Raw genomic sequence first — 21,679 nt, forward strand, 5'->3', positions numbered from 1 at the left:
TCCGTTGTTGTTTAGTTGTATAGGCTGCAACATTGTACACCTTTGCATTGTGTTGGGATGAATCAGACTGTTCGATATCTGTTTAAAACAGATACCACTTTTTCAAAGTGTGATCCCTTGCCACCATTCCCAAACAGCGAAAGGCCAAGATAGCAGAATTACTATCCGAGGAGAAAAGATGTGATCGTCTGGCCATCAATGGTAACTGTTGTTCTCTCTGACTGACTTGACTGGACCCAGACAGTGAACCCATAGTCTGTGTCTTGATGCACCATAGGACCAATCTACTTTGATGCTCCCCTCTTCCCCCAGAGTCACCAGGAGCCTGTCTGTGTGTGTGTCCTAAATAGCATCCTATTCCCTATATAGTGCGCTACTTTTGACCAGAGGCCTATGGCTCTGATAGGGCTCTGCGAACAGGGTGCTTGGGGATACAGCCTCTGTCTGTAGGAGCAGACGGGTTCAACTGACCTTGTATTGATTTCCATTCTCCACTTCCTGTAGTGACATTCAAAATCCTACAACATATTACACCAGTAATCACAGAATCAATGGGACAGCTAGACAACTAGATTGATGGAGGCAATAAAGAATGTTAGTTGTTCTCAAGTTAGGGGTGTTTTCTGTCATCATGGTCTGACTTCTTCTCTTTCACTGTGTATGTGGGTCTGGAGTACGAACACAACTTGATTCGTCGGTGTCTGTGGTCTGGAGTAGAACGTTAAGATTAGTGGTGTCTGTGGGTCTGGAGTAGACTTAGTTAGTGGTGTGCCTTTGTGGTTTGGAGTAGAACAACTCTTAGATTAGTGGTTGTCCTGTGGTCTGGAGTAGAAACAAACTTAGAATTAGTTGTGTCCTGTGGTCTGGAGTAGAATCAGAGATTAGATTAGTGGGTGTTGTGGTGCCTGGGACGTGAAAAACCTTAGATTAGTGGTGATCTGTGGATTGGAGTAGAACAAATTAGGATTAGTGGTGTCCTGTGTTGGGTAGAAAACTTAAGATTTGCTGGTGTCCTGTGGTCTGGGTGAACCAATTAGTTAGTGGTGTCGCTGTGAGTCTGGATAGAAGAAACCTTAGATTAGTGGTGTCCTGGGGTCTGGAGTAGAACAAACTTAGATTAGTGGTGTCCTGCGGTCTGGAGTAGAACAAACTTAGATTAGTGGTGTTCCTGTGGGTTGAGTAGAAAAACTTAGATTAGTGGTGTCGCTGTGGTCTGGAGTAGAACAAACCTTAGATTAAGTGGTGTCTGTGTCTGGAGTGAACTAGATTATGTCTGGTGAGTAAAGCTTTTAGATCATTGGTGTCCCTGCTAGCTAGCTAAAACAATAAACATAATCTCAATCATGACGTTTACACTGCATGATCTGCAGGTAAGCTAACCAACAGGTTCTATGGCTATAACTAGTTCAAGCAACATGTGGTCTGAGATAACGAAGAACTAGATCATACCAATAAGTTAGCTAGCGAGCCAGCCAGCTAACATTATCTAGATTATTCTTTAACTTCAAATGAAACTACTTCCTGTCAGAATTAGAAACGTTTAATATCTTAAAATGTAGCTAGCTAGATTGTCTTACCTCTATACATCGTGGTTGGACGCGTTTCCTGTCGGATGCCATGGTTTCCCTTAGTTTGAAGATGTAATCCGGAGACAGGTGTTTTCTCCATCTCCTTAGCTATCGATCTCTAATTCCACAGATTTCAAAACTCGGTCCTCTAGAAAGTGGACAGCATACACATAACGTTAGCTAGCGAGCCAGCCAGCTAACGTTAGCTAGCTAACAGTACACTTTAACTTGATKTTAAGTTTATGCAGTTTTACTGCGGGAAACATTTAAAAAAGCCACGTTGGACAGGATTACCTACACATACTGACCAGCTCAAATAGACAGATGTGTGCTATATGGCAGACCAATCCAAACTCATCTCTCGGCATGTCCAGCCCACTCATTATCTTAGCCAATCATGGATAGCGGGAAGGTTGATGACTTTTTCCATGGCTAAAACAACTAGGCTAGTAATTTAACAATTGTAGTTGTATTTAAAGATGGCATACACGTTTGTTATTAAGGCACATGAAAGTTCACATGTTCGAGAAGGCATTTCTGCCAAAAAACACAGTTTACATTCAAACGGTTCTCCTGTGAAATAGTGACCCGCGACATACACCTAGTTTCCTGAAATTGGTCACAAATGACTGATGATTGGCTGAGAGAAATTGATGATAAAAAGACTGTAGGAGCTTTTTTGTTAGACTTCAGTGCGCCTTTAAACATTATCGATGACAAGGAGAAAACAGGTTTACCCCATAATGACAAGGAGAAAACAGGTTTACCCCATAATGACAAGGAGAAAACAGGTTTACCCCATAATGACAAGGAGAAAACAGGTTTACCCATAATGACAAGGAGAAAAYAGGTTTTTAGACATTTCTGCAAATTTATTAAAAATTAAAACCAGAAATATCTTATTTAGATAAGTATTCAGCCCCTTTGCTATGAGACTTGAAAATGAGCTCAGGTGATCAGGTCCTGTTTCCATTGATCATCCTTGAGATGTTCCTTCAACTTGATATCGAGACCACCTGTGGTAAATTCAATTGATTGGACATTATTTGGAAAAGCACACACCTGTCTATATAATTCCCACAATTGACAGTGCATGTCAGAGCAAAAAAACAAGCCATTAGGTTAAAGTAGTTGTCTGTAGAGCTCCGAGACAGGATTGTGTCGAGGCACAGATCTGGGGAAATTTCTGCAGCATTGAAGGTCCCCAAGAACACAGTAACCTCCATCATTCTTAAATGTCAGAAGTTTGACTCTTCACCAAGACTCTTCAAAGAGCTGGCCCCAAGAACCTTCTTGGAGATGACCAAGAACCTGATGGTCACTCTGACAGAGCTCTAGAGTTCCTCTGTGGAGATGGGAGAAACTTCCAGAAGGACAACCATCTCTGCAGTACTCCACCAATCAGGCCGTTATGGTAGAGTTGCCCGCCGGAAGCCAGTCCTCAGTAAAAGGCACATGACAGCGTGCTTGGAGTTGGAATACCAAGTGTCCCGTCTGGAGGAAACGTGGAACCATCCCTACGGTGAAACATGGTGGTGGCAGCATCATACTGTGGGGATGTTTTTCAGMRGCAGGKACTGGGAGACTAGTCAGGATCGAGGGAAAGGTGAACAGAGCAATGTACAGTGAGATCCTTGATGAAAACCTACTCCAGAGCGCTCAGGACCTCAGACTGGGGCGAAGGTTCACCTTCCAACAAGACAACGACCCTAAGCACACAGCCAAGACAACGCAGGAGTGGCTTCGGGACAAGTCTCTGAATGTCCTTGAGTGGTCCAGCCAGAGCCCGGACTTGAACAAGATCGAACACCTCTGGAGAGACCTGAAAATAGCTGTGAAGCGACGCTCCCCATCCAACCTGACAGAGCTTGGGAGGATCTGCAGAGAAGAATGGGAGAAACTCTCCAAATACAGGTGTGCCAAGCTTGTAGCGCCATACACAAGATGAATCGATGCTGTTATCGCTGCCAAAGATGCTTTATTAAGCAAGTATTGAGTAAAGGGTCTGAATATTTATGGAAATATATTTTTTTATTTTTCTTTATTTGTAATAAATTAGCTAAATGTTCCAAAACAGTTTTTGCTTCGTAATTATTGGGTATTTATTGTGTGTAGATTGATGAGGATAAAAAAAAAATATTTTTTAGAATACGGCTGTTGCGTAACAAAATGTGGAAAAAGTCAAGTTTTCTAATAACCTTCCCGAAGGCACTGTATAACTGCCTTAATGTTGCTGGACCCAGGAACTCAATGGGATTCCATATAAACCCAGGAAGAGTAGCTGTTGCCTTGGCAGGAACTAATGGGGATCCATAAATAAACCCAGGAAGAGTAGCTGCTGCTTGGCTGGAACTAATGGGGATCATAATAAACCCAGGAAGAGTAGCTGCTGCCTTGGCAGGAACTAATGGGGATCCATAATAACCCCAGGAGTGTAGCTGCTGCTTGGCAGGAACTAATGGGGATCCATAAATTAAACCACAGGAAGGTGTAGCTGCTGCCTTGGCAGGAATAATGGGGATCCATATAAAACCCAGGAAGAGTAGCTGCTGCTTGGCAGATGAATATGGGATCCATAATAAACCCCAGGAAAGTAGCTGCTGCCTTGGCAGGAATTATGTGGGATCCATAATAACCCCAGGAAGAGTAGCTGCTGCCTTGGCAGGAACTAATGGGGATCATAATAACCCAGGAAGAAGAGCTGCTGCGCTGTGAGAACTAATGGGATCATAATAAACAGGAAGGTAGTGCTGCCTTGAGAACTAATGGGGTCCATAATAAACCCAGGAAGAGTAGCTGCTGTTGGCAGGAACTATATGTGGATCCATAATAAACCCCAGAAAGAGTAAGCTGCTGCCTTGACAGGAACTATGGGGATCCATAACAAACCCAGGAAGAGTAGCTGCTGCCTTGGCAGGAACTAATGGGGATCTATAACCCCAGAAGAGTGCCTTGCCTTGACAGAACTAATGGATCCATAACAAACCCCAGGAAGAGTAGCTGTGCCTTGGCAGGAATAATGGGATCTAATAAACAGAAGAGTAGCTGCTGCTTGCAGAATTACTGGGATCCATAATAAACCCCAGAAGAGTGCTGCTGCCTTGGCAGGAACTAATGGGGATCCAAATAAACCCAGGAAGAGTAGCTGCTGCCTTGGCAGGAACTAATGGGGATCAATAACCCCAGGAAGAGTAGCTGCTGCTGCGGAACTAATGGGATCCATAACTAAACCCAGGAGAGTACGCTGCGCTTGCAGAACTAATGGATCATGTCTAGAAATGTCACCTGTGTCATGTCTAGAAAATGTCACCCTGTGTAGTTAGGAAATGAGCCCTGTGTCATGTCTAGGAAGATGATAGCTGTGTCATGCAGGAAGATGTCGCCTGTGTCATGTATAGGAAGATCAGCCGGCAAAATGTAGCTGCTGTCATGTCTAGAAGATGTCAGCCCTGTGTCATGTCTAGGAAGATGTCAGCCCTGTGTCTGTCTAGGAAAATGTCAGCCTGTGTCATGTTAGGAAGAATGTCAGCCCTGTGTCATGTCTAGAAGATGTCAGCCCTGTGTCATCTAGGAAATGTCAGCCCTGTGTCTGTCTAGGAAAATGTCAGCCCTGTGTCATTGTTAGGAGATGTCTAGCCCTGTGTCATGTCTAGGAAAATGTCAGCCCTGTTCATGTTAGGAAATGTCAGCCCTGTGTCATGTCTAGGAAGATGTCAGCGCCTGTGTCATGTCTAGGAAGATGTCAGCCCTGTTCATGTCTAGGAAGATGTTCAGCCGTTGTCATGTCTAGGAAAATGTCAGCCCTGTGTATGTCTAGAAAGATGTCAGCCTGTGTCATGTCTAGGAAGATGTCAGCCTGTGTCATGTAGGAAGATGTCAGCCCTGTGTCCTGTTAGGAAGATTGTAGCCTGTGTCCTGTCTAGGAAGATGTCAGCCTGTGTCATGTCTAGGAAGAGGTCAGCCCCTGTGTCATGTTCTAGGAAGATGTCAGCCCGTTGTCAGTGTCTAGGAAGATGTCAGCCTGTGTCATGTCTAGGAAGATTTAGCCCTGTGTCATGTCTAGAAGATGTAGCCCTGTTAGTCTAGGAAGTCAGCCTTGTGTTGTCTAGGAAGATGTCAGCCTGTGTCCTGTCTAGGAAGATGTCAGCCTTGTGTCATGTCTAGGAAGATGTCAGCGCCTGTGTCATGTCTAGGAAGATGTCACCTTGTTCTGTCTGAATTACCTGTTTCTAGGAATGCAGCCCCGTGTCATTGTATAGGAAGATGTCAGAGCTTGTGTCCTGTCTAGAATATATCAGCCTGTGTCCTGCTAGGAAGATGTCAGCCACTAAATCCACGTTTCAGCATCATTGTAAGCCTAGTTATTGGTTGCTTGACAAAGTCAGTTCTGGAGATTATTGAATGATCATTTATATTTTAAATTCAACATGAACTCTGTTTTAATATGGTGAAACTATTTCTTTAAACAAAATTATAAATTAACATTGAACATCTAGTCAGAACACAGTGTAAAAGCAGGGGCTGTTCTCCTTTTGTCCATTTCTGGTGTTTTGTGGTGGACACTGAGTCGGTCTAGAATAACATGTTTAAGCAATTGCACATCTTGTAAAACTGCATTCAATTGCCACTCCCTGTTGCATACAAACAAGCTGCCATTGCCTGTCACGAGGATTTATGGCTGATTTAAGATTAAATCGTCAACCCTGTTACTTTAATAGCACTATAAAACTAAGTAATTTTTTATTTACCCTCATGAGATGGGACATACAGTTTTTCATGAAGTTGAACATGTGCGCTCTTTATGATAGAATCTTTTAATTAGGTGAAATCAAAATGGTATTTTGCCACCTTTCACTTTGAAAGGGACGACCATATTAATCCCTCTCTTTTCCTCTCCTCTCTTTTCTCTCTCCCCTTTTACTCCCTCTCTCCTTCTCTCTCTCTCTTCTCCTACTCTCTCTCTTTTCTTCTCCCCTCTCTTTCTCCTCTTGTCTTTCTCTCTTCTCTCTCTCTCTCTCTCTCCTCTCTCTCTCTCTTCTCTCTCTCTCTCTCTCTCTCTCTCTCTCTTCTCTCTCTCTCTCTCTCTCTCTCTTCCTCTCTCTCTCTGTCTTCTCTCTCTTTCCTCTCTCTCCTCTTTTCTCTCCTCTGCTCTCTTTCTCTTCTTCTTTTTCTCCTCTCTCCCTTTTTCTCCTCCTCTCTCTCTCTCTCCCTTTCTCCTCTCTTCTTTTTCTCTCTCTCTTTTTCTCCCCCCCCTTCTTCTCTTCCCTCTCTCTCTTCCTCTCTTTTCTCTTCTCTTTCCTCTCTTTCTCTTTCTTCTTCTCCTCCTATGTCTCTTTCTCTCTCTCTCGTTCTCTCTCTCTCTCTCTCTCTTCTCTTCTCTCTCTCTCTCTCTCTCGCTCTTCTCTTCTTCTCTTTCCTCCCTATGTCTCTGCCTTTCTCTTTTCTCTCTCTCTTCTCTCTCTCCTCTCTCTCCACGCTCTCTCTCTATCTCTCTCTGTTTCTCTCTTCCCCTTTTTCTCCTCCCCCTATCTCTTTCTCCCCCCACCCTCAATTCAATTTAATTAAAATAGGCTTTATTTGTATGGGAAACGTATGTTTACATTGCCAAAGCAAATGGAATAGACAATCAACAAAAGGGAAATAAACAAGGGAAGCATTAGTAAACATTACACTCACATTTTTTTYTTAACGAATATAAACATTTGAAATGTTATATTATTGGCTATGTACAGCGTTGTAACAATGATGCAAGTAGTTTAACTATGAAAGGAATATTAAATAAACAGATAAATATAGGTTGTATTTAAAATGGTGTTTGTGCTTCACTGGTTTCCCTTTTCTCATGGCAACGGACCACACATCTTGCTGCGGTGATTGCACACTCCGGTATTTCACCTAACAGATATGGGAGTTTATCAATGTTTGATTTGTTTTCAAATTTGTTGTGGGTCTGTGTGATCTGAGGGAAATGTGTGTCTCTAATGTGGTCAAACATTTGGCAGGAGGTTAGGAAGTGCAGTTCAGTTTCCACCTCATTTTGTGSGCAGTGTGCACATCTGCCGATGGCTATCAGGAATCAAGGTAAGACCCAGATGCAGACTGTCGCAGTAACAATGTTTATTGTGGCAACAGGGGCAGGCAAAGACAGGTCAAGGCTGGTCAAGGCAGGCAGGGGTCGAAAATCCAGGGTAAGGAAAATGTACAGGACGGCAGGCGGACTCAGGGTCAGGCAGAGAAGTCAGGCTGGCGGGTACAGGGTCAGGACAGGCAAAGGTCAACAACCAGGAGGACGAGGAAAGAGAGGCTGGAAAATGAAAGGAGCTGACAGGAAACCGCTGGTTAGCTTGAACGAACAAGACGAACTGGCAACAAACGGACAGAGAACACAGGTATAAATACACAGGGGATAATAAGGAAAATGGACGTCACCTGGAGGGGGGTGGAGACAAGCACAAGGACAGGTGAAACAGATCAGGGCGTGACAATGGCAACCTCTCTCAATAGCAGCGCTATGCACACTACATCTGTACATAGTCAAGGTTTTTCTTAATTTTTGGTCAGTCACATTGGTCAGGTATTCTGCCACTGTGTACTCTCTGTTTAGGGCCAAATAGTGTTCCAATGTGCTCTGTTTTTTGGTTGATTCCTTATAGTGTGTCAAATAGTTATCTTTTTGTTTTCTCATGATTAGGTTCAGTATCAATGTGTTGCTGTCCTGGGGCTCTGTTGGGTCTGTTTTTGTTTGTGAACAGAGCCCCAGGACCAGCTGGCTGAGAGGCCTCTTCTCCAGGTTCATCTCTCTGTAGGTGATGCTTTGTTATTGAAAGTTTGGGAATCTCTTCCTTTTAGGTGGATGTAGAATTTAACGGCTCTTTTCTGGATTTCGATCATTAGTGGGTATCGGCCYAATTGTTTGTTTGGGATTTTGTGTTGTACACTAAGTATATTTTTAGCAGAATTCTGCATGCAGAGTCTCAATTGGGTGTTTGTCCCATTTTGTGATTTYTTGGTTGGTGAGCGGACCCCAGACCTCACAACCATAAAGGGCAATGTGTTATTTAACTGATTGAAGTATTTTTAGCCACATCCTAATTGAGATGTTGAGTTTTATGTTCCTTTTGATGGCGTAGATGGCGCCCTTCTTGCCTTGTCTCTCAGATCGTTCACAGCCTTGTGGAAGTTACCTGTGGTGTTGATGTTTAGGCCCGAGGTATGTATAGTTTTTTGTATGCTCTATGGCAACAGTTTCTAGAATTTMTATTTGTTGTCCTGGCAACTGGACCTTTTTTGGAACACCATTATTTTGGTCTTACTGAGATTTAYTGTCAKGGCCCAGGTCTGTCAGAATCTGTGCAGAAGATCTAGGTGCTGCTGTAGACCGTCCTTGGTTGGGGACAGAAGCACCAGATCATCAGCAAACAGTAGACATTTGACTTCAGATTCYAGTAGGGTGAGGCCGGGTGCTGCAGACTGTTCTAGTGCCCTCGCCAATTTGTTGATTTATATGTTGAAGAGGGTGGGGCTTATGCTGCATCCCTGTCTCACCACACGGCCCTGTGGGAAGAAATGTGTATGGTTTTTTGCCAATTTTAACTGCACACATTTGTTTTTAGTTGTACCAGTGGAGGCTGGTGACATGACAAATTGAGGAGGATTGKAGACCCACAGTATAGGCGCAGAACGCACGTGATGACAAAGTGTGTTTAAAAATAGTCAAAGAGTAATTATTTTAACCTAAAGCATTTAATAAATACATTTATAGTACAATATTATGGAGAAGGAATGAGAGGGATACCTACAGTACACAGTGTTGGGAAGGGATCACAGCAGTGATTGAATGAGGGTATGAGGCTTGAGTTGAGGTGTTCAGAYGCTTGACTTCAGTGCATGACTGGATTTGACTGGGAAGAAAAAAACAATAACACAACACACTACACAGTGAGAAAAAAGAGCTCGGGGCCTCCCGGGTGGCGCAGTGGTCTGGCATCGTGCTGTGCCACCAGAGTCTCTGGGTTCGMGCCAAGGGGGCCAGTTGCACGGTGTTTCCTCCGACACATTGGTGCGGCTGGCTTCCGGGTTGGAGGCGCGCTGTGTTAAGAAGCAGTGCRGCTTGGTTGGGTTGTGCTTCGGAGGACGCATTGCTTTCGACCTTCGTTTCTCCCGAGCCCGTACRGGAGTTGTAGCGATGAGACAAGATAGTAATTACTAGCGATTGGATACCACGAAAATTGGGGAGAAAAKGGGRTAAAAAGAAAAAAGAGAAAAAAGAGCTCAGAATGAGTTAGTCCAAGCAAGGAGTAAAATCATGGATGTGTAATAATGTGAGTGTGATTGACTCTACATACAGTATTGAGAGAACATTGATGGGTCACAGTGCTTGGAGAGTAAATGTGCCAGTGGATGAGCGAGACGTGGCTTTTAATTTAATTTTTATTTTCAGCTTTATTTACTAGGTAGGCCAGTTGAGAACAAGTTCTCATTTACAACTGCGACCTGGYCAAGATAAAGCAAAGCAGTGYGACAAAAACAACAACACAGAGTTACACATAACCAAACTTACGRTCAATAACACAATAGAAAAAAATCTATGTACAGTGTGTGCAAGTGTGGAAGATTATGAATGTAAGGCAATAAATAGGCCATAGAGATGAAATAATTACAATTTATCATTAACACTGGAGTGATAGATGTGCAGATGATGATGTGCAAGTAGAGATACTGGGGTGCAAAAGAGCAAGAGGATAAATAACAATATGGGGATGAGGTAGTTGGGTGGGCTATTTACAGATGGGCTGTGTACAGCTGCAGCCATCGGTAAGCTGCTCTGACAGCAGTTGCTTAAAGTTAGAGGGGGAGATATGAGTCTCCAGCTTCAGTGATTTTTGCAATTCGTTCCAGTCATTGGCAGCAGAGAACTGTAAGGAAAGGCGACCAAAGTAAGTGTTGGCTTTGGGGATGACCAGTGAAATATACCTGCTGGAGCTACGTGCTACGTGTGGGTCTTGCTATGGTGACCAGTGAGCTGAGATAAGGCGGGGCTTTACCTAGCAAAGATTTGTAGATGACCTGGAGTCAGTGGGTTTGGCAACAAATATGATGCGAGGGCCAGCCAATGAGAGCATACAGGTTGCAGTGGTGGATAGTATATGGGGCTTTGGTGACAAAACGGATGGCACTGTGATAGACTACATCCAGTTTACTGAGTAGAGTGTTGGAGGCTATTTTGTAAATGACATCGGCCGAAGTCGAGGATCGGTGGATAGTCAGTTTTACAAGGATATTTTGGCAGCTGAGTGAAGGAGGCTTTGTTGCGAAATAGGAAGCCAATTCTAGATTTAATTTTGATTGGAGATGTTTAATGTGAGTCTGGAAGGAGAGTTTACAGTCTAACCAGACACCTAGGTATTTATAGTTGTCCACATATTCTAAGTCAGAACTGTCCAGTAGTGATGCTAATCGGGTGGGCGGGTGCGGGCAGCGATCGGTTGAAGAGCATGCATTTAGTTTTACTAGCGTTTAAGAGCAGTTGGAGGCAACGGAAGGAGTGTTGTATGGCATTGAAGCTTGTTTGGAGGTTAGTTAACACAGTGTCCAAAGAAGGGCCAGAAGTATACAGAATTTTGTCATCTGCGTAGAAGTGGATCAGAGAATCACCAGCAGCAAGAGCAACATCACTGATATATATAGAGAAAAGAGTCGGCCCGAGAATTGAACCCTGTGGCACCCCCATAGACTGCCAGAGGTCCGGACAACAGGCCCTCCGATTTGACACACTGAACTCTATCAGAGAAGTAGTTGGTGAACCAGGCGTGGCAGTCATTTGAGAAACCAAGGCTGTTGAGTCTGCCGATAAGAATTCGGTGATTGACAGAGTCGAAAGCCTTGGCCAGGTCGATGAAGACGGCTGCACAGTACTGACTTTTATCGATGGCGGTTATGCTATCGTTTAGGACCTTGAGCGTGGCTGAGGTGCACCCGTGACCAGCTCGGAAACCAGATTGCATAGCGGAGAAGGTACGGTGGGATTCGAAATGGTCGGTGATCTGTTTGTTAACTTGGCTTTCGAAGATCTTAGAAAGGCAGGGCAGGATGGATATAGGTCTGTAACAGTTTGGGTCTTCAGTTAATGTCAGGAGAGTTGACAATGGTAGTGGGGTGGAGCTGTCATCACCTTTTAATCAGGGAACATGATTAAATAAAGCCCTGATCATCCACATATCTGATGATAACTGCTCCTTGTAGTTGTTAGTGCAACTTTCTGTTTCTCTAAAAGCTTGTTTTCAAGCCGCTTGAGAACATCCCTGGTTCTTCTTCTCGTTGTGTTACGCAGTTTGACTACGCAGACCTTCGTCATGATCGATGCGKCATTTTTCCAGAATCTTGAATCTGATGTTCCCTGCTTTTGTTTTGCCGTTTAGCTGAACGATCGATGTTTCTTTAGGTCACTGAACCCCTCTTTTCCTACTGAAGTTAGCAATGCAAATTGAAATAAATTGCTCTAACTGGACACAAAAATAAAGTTCTAAAAACAAGAAAACAGTTTATAATCTACCTCCTCCATGTCCTCTAATGGATAGACTCTTTTGAATTGAAAAAAAAAGCCCAACTATCACTTTTCAATCTCTATCCAATAATGTCACCAAATCACCAAGCTTCTCAACACATAGAACCCCCACCCCATAATGCTGTGCGGCACAACCCCAATACAACACACTATGTTCGTTCTTTGATCCTAATCCTATGAATGGATGGACAGCATGTCAGTTCATACTGCAAAAGCTTTGATTGGTTGGAGGACATCCTCCGGAAGTGGTCATAATTACCATGTACTGTCTATCGAAGGGGGTGAGGCCTACRAGCCTCCTAGGTTTTGTATTGAAGTCAATGTACACATAGAAGGATGGAAGCTAGCTGTCCTCCGGCTACCCCATGGTGCTGCCCTATAGAGTGCTGTTGAGGCTAATGTAGACCTTCATTGCAAACCAGTGTTTTTTAATCAATTATTTGGTGTCATCAATATATTTAGTATAATTGTATCTAAAAAGGATAACTTTCACTATAATTTTTTTTTTTTCAATAATTTCCTCTGAGAATCCTCCAATGTTGTGTACGTGTATTGTATAATGTCATATGCTTTCCCCCCAACACCACTTTCCATCAATTTGTATAGCAAACCCTCATGGCAAATTAAGTCAAAATGCTTTTTTGTTTTGTTTTTAATGGTCAATAATTGTATGCAGCGTGTATACGTGGTCTGTCGTACGGTATTTTGGTAAGAAGCCATTTTGACATTTGCTCAGTTCATTGTTTTCACTAAGGAAATGTTGGAGTATGATCTAGCTCATCCAATGTAATTGGAGAATCCTGTGGGTTCTGGTAGTCTTTAATAGCTGATTCTACGTTTTGTAATTTATAATGTGAATGTTTTTGCTGTTTGCTCTTTGTTATATGGCTGAAAGAAGTTGGAGAAGTGGTTTATCCATACATCTCTGTTTTGGGAAGATGGCTCTTTGTGCTGTTGTTAGTTTAGTGTTTTCCAATTTTMCCAGAAGTGATTTGATTCAATGGAATCTTCAATCACATTGAGCTGTTTTCTGACGTGCTGTTCCCTCATTTTCCGTAGTGTATTTCTGTATTGTTTTAGTGATTCACCATAGTGAAGGCGTAAGCTAAGGCATTTTGGTTCTCTGTGTTTTTGGTTGGATAGTTTTCTCAGTTGGATAGTTTTCTGTTAAGTTTTTACATTCTCTATCAAACCATTTCTCATTGTTGTTAGTCATCTTAGGTTTTCTGCCAGAATTAAAATTTGACATGTTAGCTGATAGATCAAATATACTGTTTAGGCTTCCTACTGCTAAGTTTACACTTTCACTATTGCATGACATTGTTTTGTGCAGGACATTGTCTAAAAGGGATAGCATTTGCTGTTGGCCAATTGTTTTTTGGGAGGTTTCTACACTAACCATGCAGTTGTCATACCAGGCGGTGATGTAATCGGTCAGGATGCTCTCGATGGTGCCGCTGTATAGTTTTTTGAGGATCTGGGGACCCATGCCAAATCTTTTCAGTCTCTTGAGGTGGATAATATTTTGTTGTGCCCTCTTCATGACTGTCTTGGTGTGGCAAACTTAATGATGGTGTTGGAGTCGTGTTTGGCCACGTAGTCGTGGATGAACAGGGAGTACAGGAGGGGACTATGTACACACCCCTGAGGGGCTCCAGTGTTGAGGATCAGCGTGGCAGATGTGTTGTTGTCTACCCTTACCACCTGGGGGCGGCCTGTCAGGAAGTCCAGGATCCAGTTGCAGAGGGAGGTGTTTAGTCCCAGAGTCCTTAGCTTAGTGATGAGCTTTGAGGACACTATGGTGTTGAACGCTGAGCTGTAGTCAATGAACAGCATTCTCACATAGGTGTTCCTTTTGTCCAGGTGGGAAAGGGCAGTGTGGAGTGCGATTGAGATTGCGTCATCTGTGAACCTGTTGAGGCGGTATGCAAATTGGAGTTGGTCTAGAGTTTCTGGGATAATGGTGTTGATGTGGGCCATGACCAGATTTCAAAGCACTTCATGGCTACCGACTTACGGGCAGTAAGGATTTAGGCATGTTACCTTCGCTTCCTTGGGCACAGGGACTATGGTGGTCTGCTTGAAACATGTAGGTAATACAGACTCGGTCAGGGAGAGGTTGAAAATGTCAGTGAAGACACTTGACAGTTGGTCTGCCCATGCTTTGAGTACATGTCCTGGTAATCCATCTGGCCCCACAGCTTTGTGAATGTTGACCTGTTTAAAGGTCTTGCTCACATCGGATACAGAGAGCGTTATCACACAGTCATCCAGAACAGCTGGTGCTTTCATGCATGTTTCAGTGTTGCTTGCCTCGACGCGAGTATAAAAGGCATTTAGCTCGTCTGGTAGGCTCGCGTAACTGGGCAGCTCGCGTCTGGGTTTCCTTTTGTAGTCCGTAACAGTTTTCAACCCCTGCCACATCCGACGAGCGTCAGAGCCGGTGTATTAGGATTCAATCTTAATCCTGTATTGACGCTTTGCTTGTTTGATGGTTCGTCTGAGGGCATAGCGGGATTTCTTATAGGCGTTGTTGTTTATGTTGTCGTGGTTGTGTCTAGGGGGGCATATGGGGGAGGGAATACTGTCACCTTCAGGTAGGTGTTTGTCCCCTGTGTGCTGAAGGTGTCAGGTCCCCTCCCGCCTCTCTCTGTCTCCATCTCTCTCTGTTCTCTCTCTCTGTTCTCTCTCTCCGTTTCTCTCTCTCTGTTCTCTCTCTCTGTCTCTTCCTCTGTTCCTCTCTCTGTTCTCTCTCTCTGTTCTCTCTCTCTCTCCTCTCTCTCTGTTCTCTCTCTCTGTTTCCTTCTCTCTGTTCTCTCTCTCTGTTCTCTCTCTCTCTCTGTCTCTCTCTCTGTTCTCTCTCTCTGTTCTCTCTCTCTGTCTCCTCTCTCTTGTGCTCTCTCTCTCTCTCTGTTCTCTCTCTTCTGTCTCTCTCTCTGTTCTCTCTCTCTCTCTGTTCTCTCTTCTCTCTCTCTCTGTTCCCTCTCTCTCTCTATCTCTCTCTCTATCTCTCGCTCTCTCTCTCTATCTCTCCATGACTCATCATCAGAACTATTGGTGGTTCTCTCCTCATTTCCCGGTCAAGGATATGCAGCTGTAACCCTGGTTACCTCTCTCTGACTTTCATTTCCTCTCTTAAGCGTCTAATCTCCTCCCATCAGCAGCAGCATCACAAATTGCCCCCTATTACCTATATGGGGCACTACTTTTGACTAGGGTCCATAGGGCTACTGTATGCACTGCACTATATAGGTAATATGATGCCATTTGGGACAGGCAGGGTCTCCAGCTGAGACCCGTTCTACCCCATGTGAGGGTTGTGCTGCTGATGAAGTGATAAAGGACGTTTTTAACAGGCATGCCTGTAATGTAGTAGAGGTTTTACACTGTCTGGCATAGACTTATTGGAGAGCAGAGAGACAGACAGAAGACAGGCAGACAGACAGGCAGGCAGGCAGACAGACAGACAGACAGACAGACAGACAGACAGACAGACAGACAGACAGACAGACAGACATTGCTTTGGCAATGTTAACATATGTTTCCCATGCCAATAAAGCCCCTTGAATTGAGAGAGAAACAGAAAGAGTGTGTCTGGATGATGGCCCAACCAGGTTGCGTAGTTGGTGATAATGATGTCTCTGTGCTGGCAAGCCGAGCAGCAGGGAACCTCTCTCTCTCTCTCTCAGACCATGTGTAAATGGCTGGACCTGAACACAGGCTGAGACAGAGGGCTGACCACCACAACAGCAGCCAGACCAGTCCATGTATGCGTTCCAAATGGCTCCCTATTCCCTTTGTAGTGCACTACTTTTGCCCAGAGGCATGTTAAAAGAGTGCGCTATATAAGGTAATAGGGTGCCATTTTGGACCCATGCATTACTCTGGAGCTGTATTGAATGAAGCGTACGGCCATCAAACTACGGCCACTGCCAGTTCAGACTGTTACAGACCCTTCAGGCTAGATGGTGAAGTTTTTATCCATGGGAAATCACTAATTTCTCTGGTACTCTTTTCAACAACTACAGTAGTATGGCTCACATAATGTTGCTATGCTACGTATATCAATAGACAGTGTATACAGTTACTAGACAAGATGAATGTATCTGTTCCAGTCTAGCCAGGGTTCAGCCATGGTGGAGTTCTGTTACTGTAACAGGTTCAGGTTCGCCATGGTGGAGTTCTGTTACTGTAACAGGTTCAGCGTTCAGCCATGGTGGAGTTCTGTTACTGTAACAGGTCCAGTCTAGCCAGGCTTAGCCATGGGAGAGTTCTGTTACTGTAAAGTCCGTTCTAGCTCAGGGTTCAGCCATGGGAGAGTTCTTGTTACTGAACAGGTCAGGGTTCAGCCCATGGTGGAGTTCTGTTACTGGTAACAGGTTCAGGGTTCAGCCATGGTGGAGTTATGTTTACTGTAACAGGTTCAGGATTCAGCCATGGGAGTTCTGTTACTGTAACATGTTCAGGGTTCAGCCATGGGAGAGTTCTGTTACTGTAACAGGCCCCAGTCTAGCCAGGGTTCACCCATGGGAGAGTTCTGTTACTGTAACAGGTCCAGGGTCAGCCATGGGAGAGTTCCTGTTACTGTAACAGGTCCAGTCTAGCCATGGTTCAGCCATGGGAGAGTTCTGTTCTGTAACAGGTTCAGGGTCAGCCATGGGAGAGTTCTGTACTGTAACAGGTTCGGGTTCAGCCATGGAAAGTTATGTTACTGTAACAGGTTCAGGGTTCAGCCATGGGAGAGTTCTGTTACTGTAACAGGTTCAGGGTTCAGCCATGGGAGAGTTCTGTTACTGTAACAGGTTCAGGGTTCAGCCATGGGAGAGTTCTGTACTGTAACAGGTTCAGGGTTTCAGCCATGGGAGAGTTCGGTTACTGTAACAGGTCCAGGGTTCAGCCATGGGAGAGTTCTGTTACTGTAACAGGTTCGGGTTCAGCCATGGGAGAGTTCTGTTACTGTAACAGGTTCAGGGTTCAAGCCATGGGAGAGTTCTGTTACTGTAACAGGTTCAGGGTTCAAGCCATGGGAGGTTCTGTTATTGTAACAGGTTCAGGGTTCAGCCATGGGAGAGTTCTGTTACTGTAACAGGTTCAGGGTTCAGCCATGGGGAGTTCTGTTACTGTAACAGGTCCAGGGTTCAGCCATGGGAGAGTTTTGTTACTGTAACAGGTTCAGGGTTCAGCCATGGGAGTTCTGTTACTTTAACAGGTCCAGTCTAGCCAGGGCTTAGCCATGGGATATTCTGTTACTGTAACAGGTCCAGTCTAGCCAGGGCTCAGCCATGGGAGGGTTCTGTTACTGTAACAGGTCGGCTCTAGCCAGGGTTCAGCCATGGGATGCTTCAGTCATGCTTATTGAACCCAGGGCCCTGTGCTGTCATGCTTATTGAACCCATGGCCCGGTGTTGTCAGGCTTATTGAACCAGGGCCCTGTGTTGTCATGCTTATTGAACCCAGGGCCCTGTGTTGTCATGCTTATTGAACCCATGACCCTGTGTTGTCATGCTTATTGAACCCAGGGTCTCAATGTTGTCATGCTTATTGAACCCAGGGCCCTGTGTTGTCATGCTTATTGAACCCAGGGCCCTGGTTTGTCATGCGTATTGAAACCCAGGTCCTATGTTGTCGCTTATTGAACCCATGGCCCTGTGTTTGTCATGTTATTTAACCCAGGGCCCTGTGTTGTCATGCTTATTGAACCCAGGGCCCTGTGTTGTCATGCTTATTGAACCCAGGGCCCTTGTTTTGTCATGCTTATTGAACCCAGGGCCCTGTGTTGTCATGCTTATTGAACCAGGGTCCTATGTTGCCATGCTTATTGAACCCAGGGCCCTGTGTTGTCATGCTTATTGAACCCAGGGCCCTGTCATGTCATGCGGTATTGAACCCAGGGTCCTATGTTGTCATGCTTATTGAAACCCATGGCCCTGTGTTGTCATGCTTATTGAACCCAGGGCCTGTGTTGTCATGCGTTTGAACCCAGGGTCCTATGTTGTCATGCTTATTGAACCCATGGCCCTGGGTTGTCATGCTATTGAACCCCAGGGCCCTGTGTTGTCATGCTTATGAAACCCAGGGCCCTGTGTTGTCATGCTTATTGAACCCAGGGCCCTGTGTTGTCATGCTTATTGAAACCCAGGGTCCTATGTTGTCATGCTTATTGAACCCAGGGCCCTGTGTTGTCAATGCGTATTGAACCAGGGTCCTATGTTGTCATGCTTATTTGAACCCATGGCCCGTGTTGTCATGCTTATTGAACCCAGGGCCCTGTGTTGTCATGCTTATTGAGCCCAGGGCCCTGTGTGTCATGCTTATTGAACGCAGGCCCTGTGTTGTCATGCTTTTGAACCCAGGGCCCTGTGTTGTCATGCTTATTGAACCCAGGGTCCTGTGTTGGTCATGCTTATTGAACCCAGGGCCCTGTGTTTGTCAAGCTTATTGAACCCAGGCCCTGTCATGTCATGCATATATACCCAGGGTCCTATGTTGTCGTGCTTATTGAACCATGGCCTGTGTTGTCATGCTTATTGAACCCAGGGCCTGGTTGTCATGCGTATTGAACCCAGGGTCCTATGTTTTCATGCTTATTGAACCCATGGCCCTGTGTTGTCCATGCTTATTGAACCCAGGGCCCTGTGTTGTCATGCTTATTGAACCCGGGCCCTGTGTTGTCATGCTTATTGAACCCAGGTCCTATGTTGTCATGCTTATTGAACCCAGGGACCTGTGTTGTCATGCTTATTGAACCAGGCCCTGTGTTTCATGCGTTTTGAACCCAGGGTCCTATGTTGTCATGCTTATTGAACCCATGGCCCTGTGTTTGTATCTTATTGAACCCAGGGCCCTGTGTTGTCATGCTTATTGAAACCAGGGCCCTGTGTGTGTCATGCGTATTGAACCCAATGTCCTATGTTTCAATCTTTTGACCCATGGCCTGTGTTGTCATGCATTTGAACCCAGACCTGTTTTCATGTTATTGACCTACTTATGATTTATCCATGACTTCAACCTGTGAACTCCATTACATATTTTAAACATACTCTGACCTGTAACCTCCATTACAGTAGTTTAACATCTCTGCTGTAACTCCATTACAGTAGTTTAACATATCTACCTGAAACTCCATTACAGTAGTTTAACAACCTGACCTGTAAACTCCATTTCAGTAGTTTAACATACTCTGACCTGTAAACTCCATTACAGTAGTTTAACATACTCTGACCTGTAAACTCCATTACAGTAGTTTAACATACTCTGACCTGTAAACTCCATTACAGTAGTTTAACATACTCTGACCTGTAAACTCCATTACAGTAGTTTAACATACTCTGACCTGTAAACTCCATTACAGTAGTTTAACATACTCTGACCTGTAAACTCCATTACAGTAGTTTAACATTACTCCCTCCCACCCCTGACCTGTAAAACTCCATTACAGTAGTTTAAGTACCTGACACAATAGATCAATGCATATTTACTTAATGGAACCTGTATCGATCCTCTGCCACATTGATGTTTCCCACGTTAATAACTCACATGTTCATACTGTGTATATGACCTTTAACCCGGAACTGATATTAGATTAAAGAGATCCTGTATGTTCTTTCTTTTCCAGCCCAGTCGTTCAAGGAGTTTTCCCAGCTACTGAACACAGTGGAAGAGGAGAGGAGACGCTTGGTAACAATTCAATTATTTCAACTATTTATATCCTCTTTAACTATTTATATCCTCTTTTATATCCTCTTTTATATCCTCTTTACGTATGCCATGAGAAAGTGGTCATCAACTTCATTGTTCTATTTTAATTTGGTACAGATTAGATCCGTCCTATCGGTTATTGCGGTTATAGGCCTATTACAGATGTAGGATCTTAATTTGATCACTCTTTTGTTGCAGAGAATTTTTCCTGTAAAGCAGGAAATGCAAACTTGTAGTGTATTTGAGTWWWAAAAAAAAGACTTCTAAAGTTTGTCATTTCAACTTTGACATTTCAGATTTGATTCGCCCCGAATGGATAATGTATTAACCCCTACACAAATGTCCATGAATTATAATCCACATACTGATTAACATTTCCTGCTGTAGAAAACTGGCTCAAATGAATACCCTACATCTGTAATGTGTAGCCAATTTTTTACGTTATAAAGTGACAGATATTGTTACTAATAGTTAGCATATAGCAGCAAACCCAGAGAGGCTGTGTAATGATGAGGTCCGTATAAACAAAAATTTAAGAAATTTAAGACATTAATTTAGCGGTTAAGGTGCTTCAACTATTCTCAGATCCCACTATGTCTGTTCACCAAGTTCTCTGCTCTGAAATTATCTGGACACTTTTTCAAATAGCAAATATACCAACCCCATTATAGTTAGCTTATAGCAGCCTAGCGAGAGAGGATGCAGAATGAAGTCCAGGTCCAGGGAACGGTGCAGGAGCATGTGGCATACTAGTCTCTTCCCACAACCACACTGCAGAGCCATGACTCTGGCGAGCAAGACTAGTGGAATACTGAGCCCTTTAACTGCCTTTAACTCAGGCTGGTGTAATGGAGGCTCAACAATGTAGTTAGCCTGGTAGTGCCATAGCTATGCCAGACGTCAGTTTGCAGCCGAACAGTGATGTCAGGCATAGCACATTCAGAGTAACTGAGTAGGTTGGCTGCCAGCGGCAATGTACTGAAACCTTTTATATTGAATTGATGTCCACATTTATTGTCAATTCCAAATGTGATTGGATGGACCATGAAAATAGCATTGTGTTGAATGATATTGTACTAGGTCACAAAAAGGCTACAACCAACCTGTACTGGATGTTATTGTAGCGTACGGTACCATGTTGTATTGTGATCTGAGTAAAGGCTACACCAACCCTGTACTGGATGTTATTGTAGCGTACGGTACCATGTTGTATTGTGATCTGGCTACACCAACCCTGTACTGGATGTTATTGTAGCGTACGACCATGTGTATTGTGATCTGGCTACACCAACCCTGTACTGGATGTTATTGTAGCGTACGGTACCATGTTGCATTGTGATCTGGGCAACACAACCCTGTACTGGATGTTATTGTAGCGTACGGTACCATGTTGTATTGCTGATCTGGCTACACCAACCCTGTACTGATGTTATTGTAGCGTACGGTACCATGTTGTATTGTGATCTGGCTACAACCAAACCCTGTACTGGATTGTTATTGTAGCGTACGGTACCATGTTGTATTGTGAATCTGGCTACACCAACCTGGTACTGGATGTTATTGTAGCGTACGGGTACCATGTTGATTTGTGATCTGGCTACACCAACCCTGTACTGGATGTTATTGTAGCGTACGGGTACATGTTGTATTGCATACTTGGCTACACCAACCTGTATGGATGTTACTTGTAAGCGTACAGTACCAGTTGTATTGTGATCTGGCTACACCAACCCTGTACTGGATGTTATTGTAGCGTACGGTACCATGTTGTATTGTGATCTGGCTACACCAACCCTGTACTGGATGTTATTGTAGCGTACGGTGCCATGTTGTATTGTGATCTGGCTAC

General features: G+C 44.2%; 1 protein-coding gene across 1 annotated transcript in view; it reads left to right on the plus strand.

Moving 5' to 3' along the window:
* Positions 1-19,809, plus strand: part of LOC112075505 (rho GTPase-activating protein 42) — a gene marked incomplete at its 3' end in the record, with an annotated part of 74,602 nt that extends 54,793 nt beyond the window's left edge. Inside the window, exon 3 of the mRNA XM_024142498.2 lies at positions 19,748-19,809. Within this exon, the coding sequence (XP_023998266.2) occupies positions 19,748-19,809 (62 nt within the window). The remainder of the gene's footprint in view (positions 1-19,747) is intronic.
* Between the last annotated feature and the right edge of the window lie 1,870 nt (positions 19,810-21,679).

This window comes from Salvelinus sp. IW2-2015, unplaced genomic scaffold, assembly GCF_002910315.2.
Source record: "Salvelinus sp. IW2-2015 unplaced genomic scaffold, ASM291031v2 Un_scaffold3205, whole genome shotgun sequence".
Lineage (NCBI taxonomy): Eukaryota > Metazoa > Chordata > Actinopteri > Salmoniformes > Salmonidae > Salvelinus > Salvelinus sp. IW2-2015.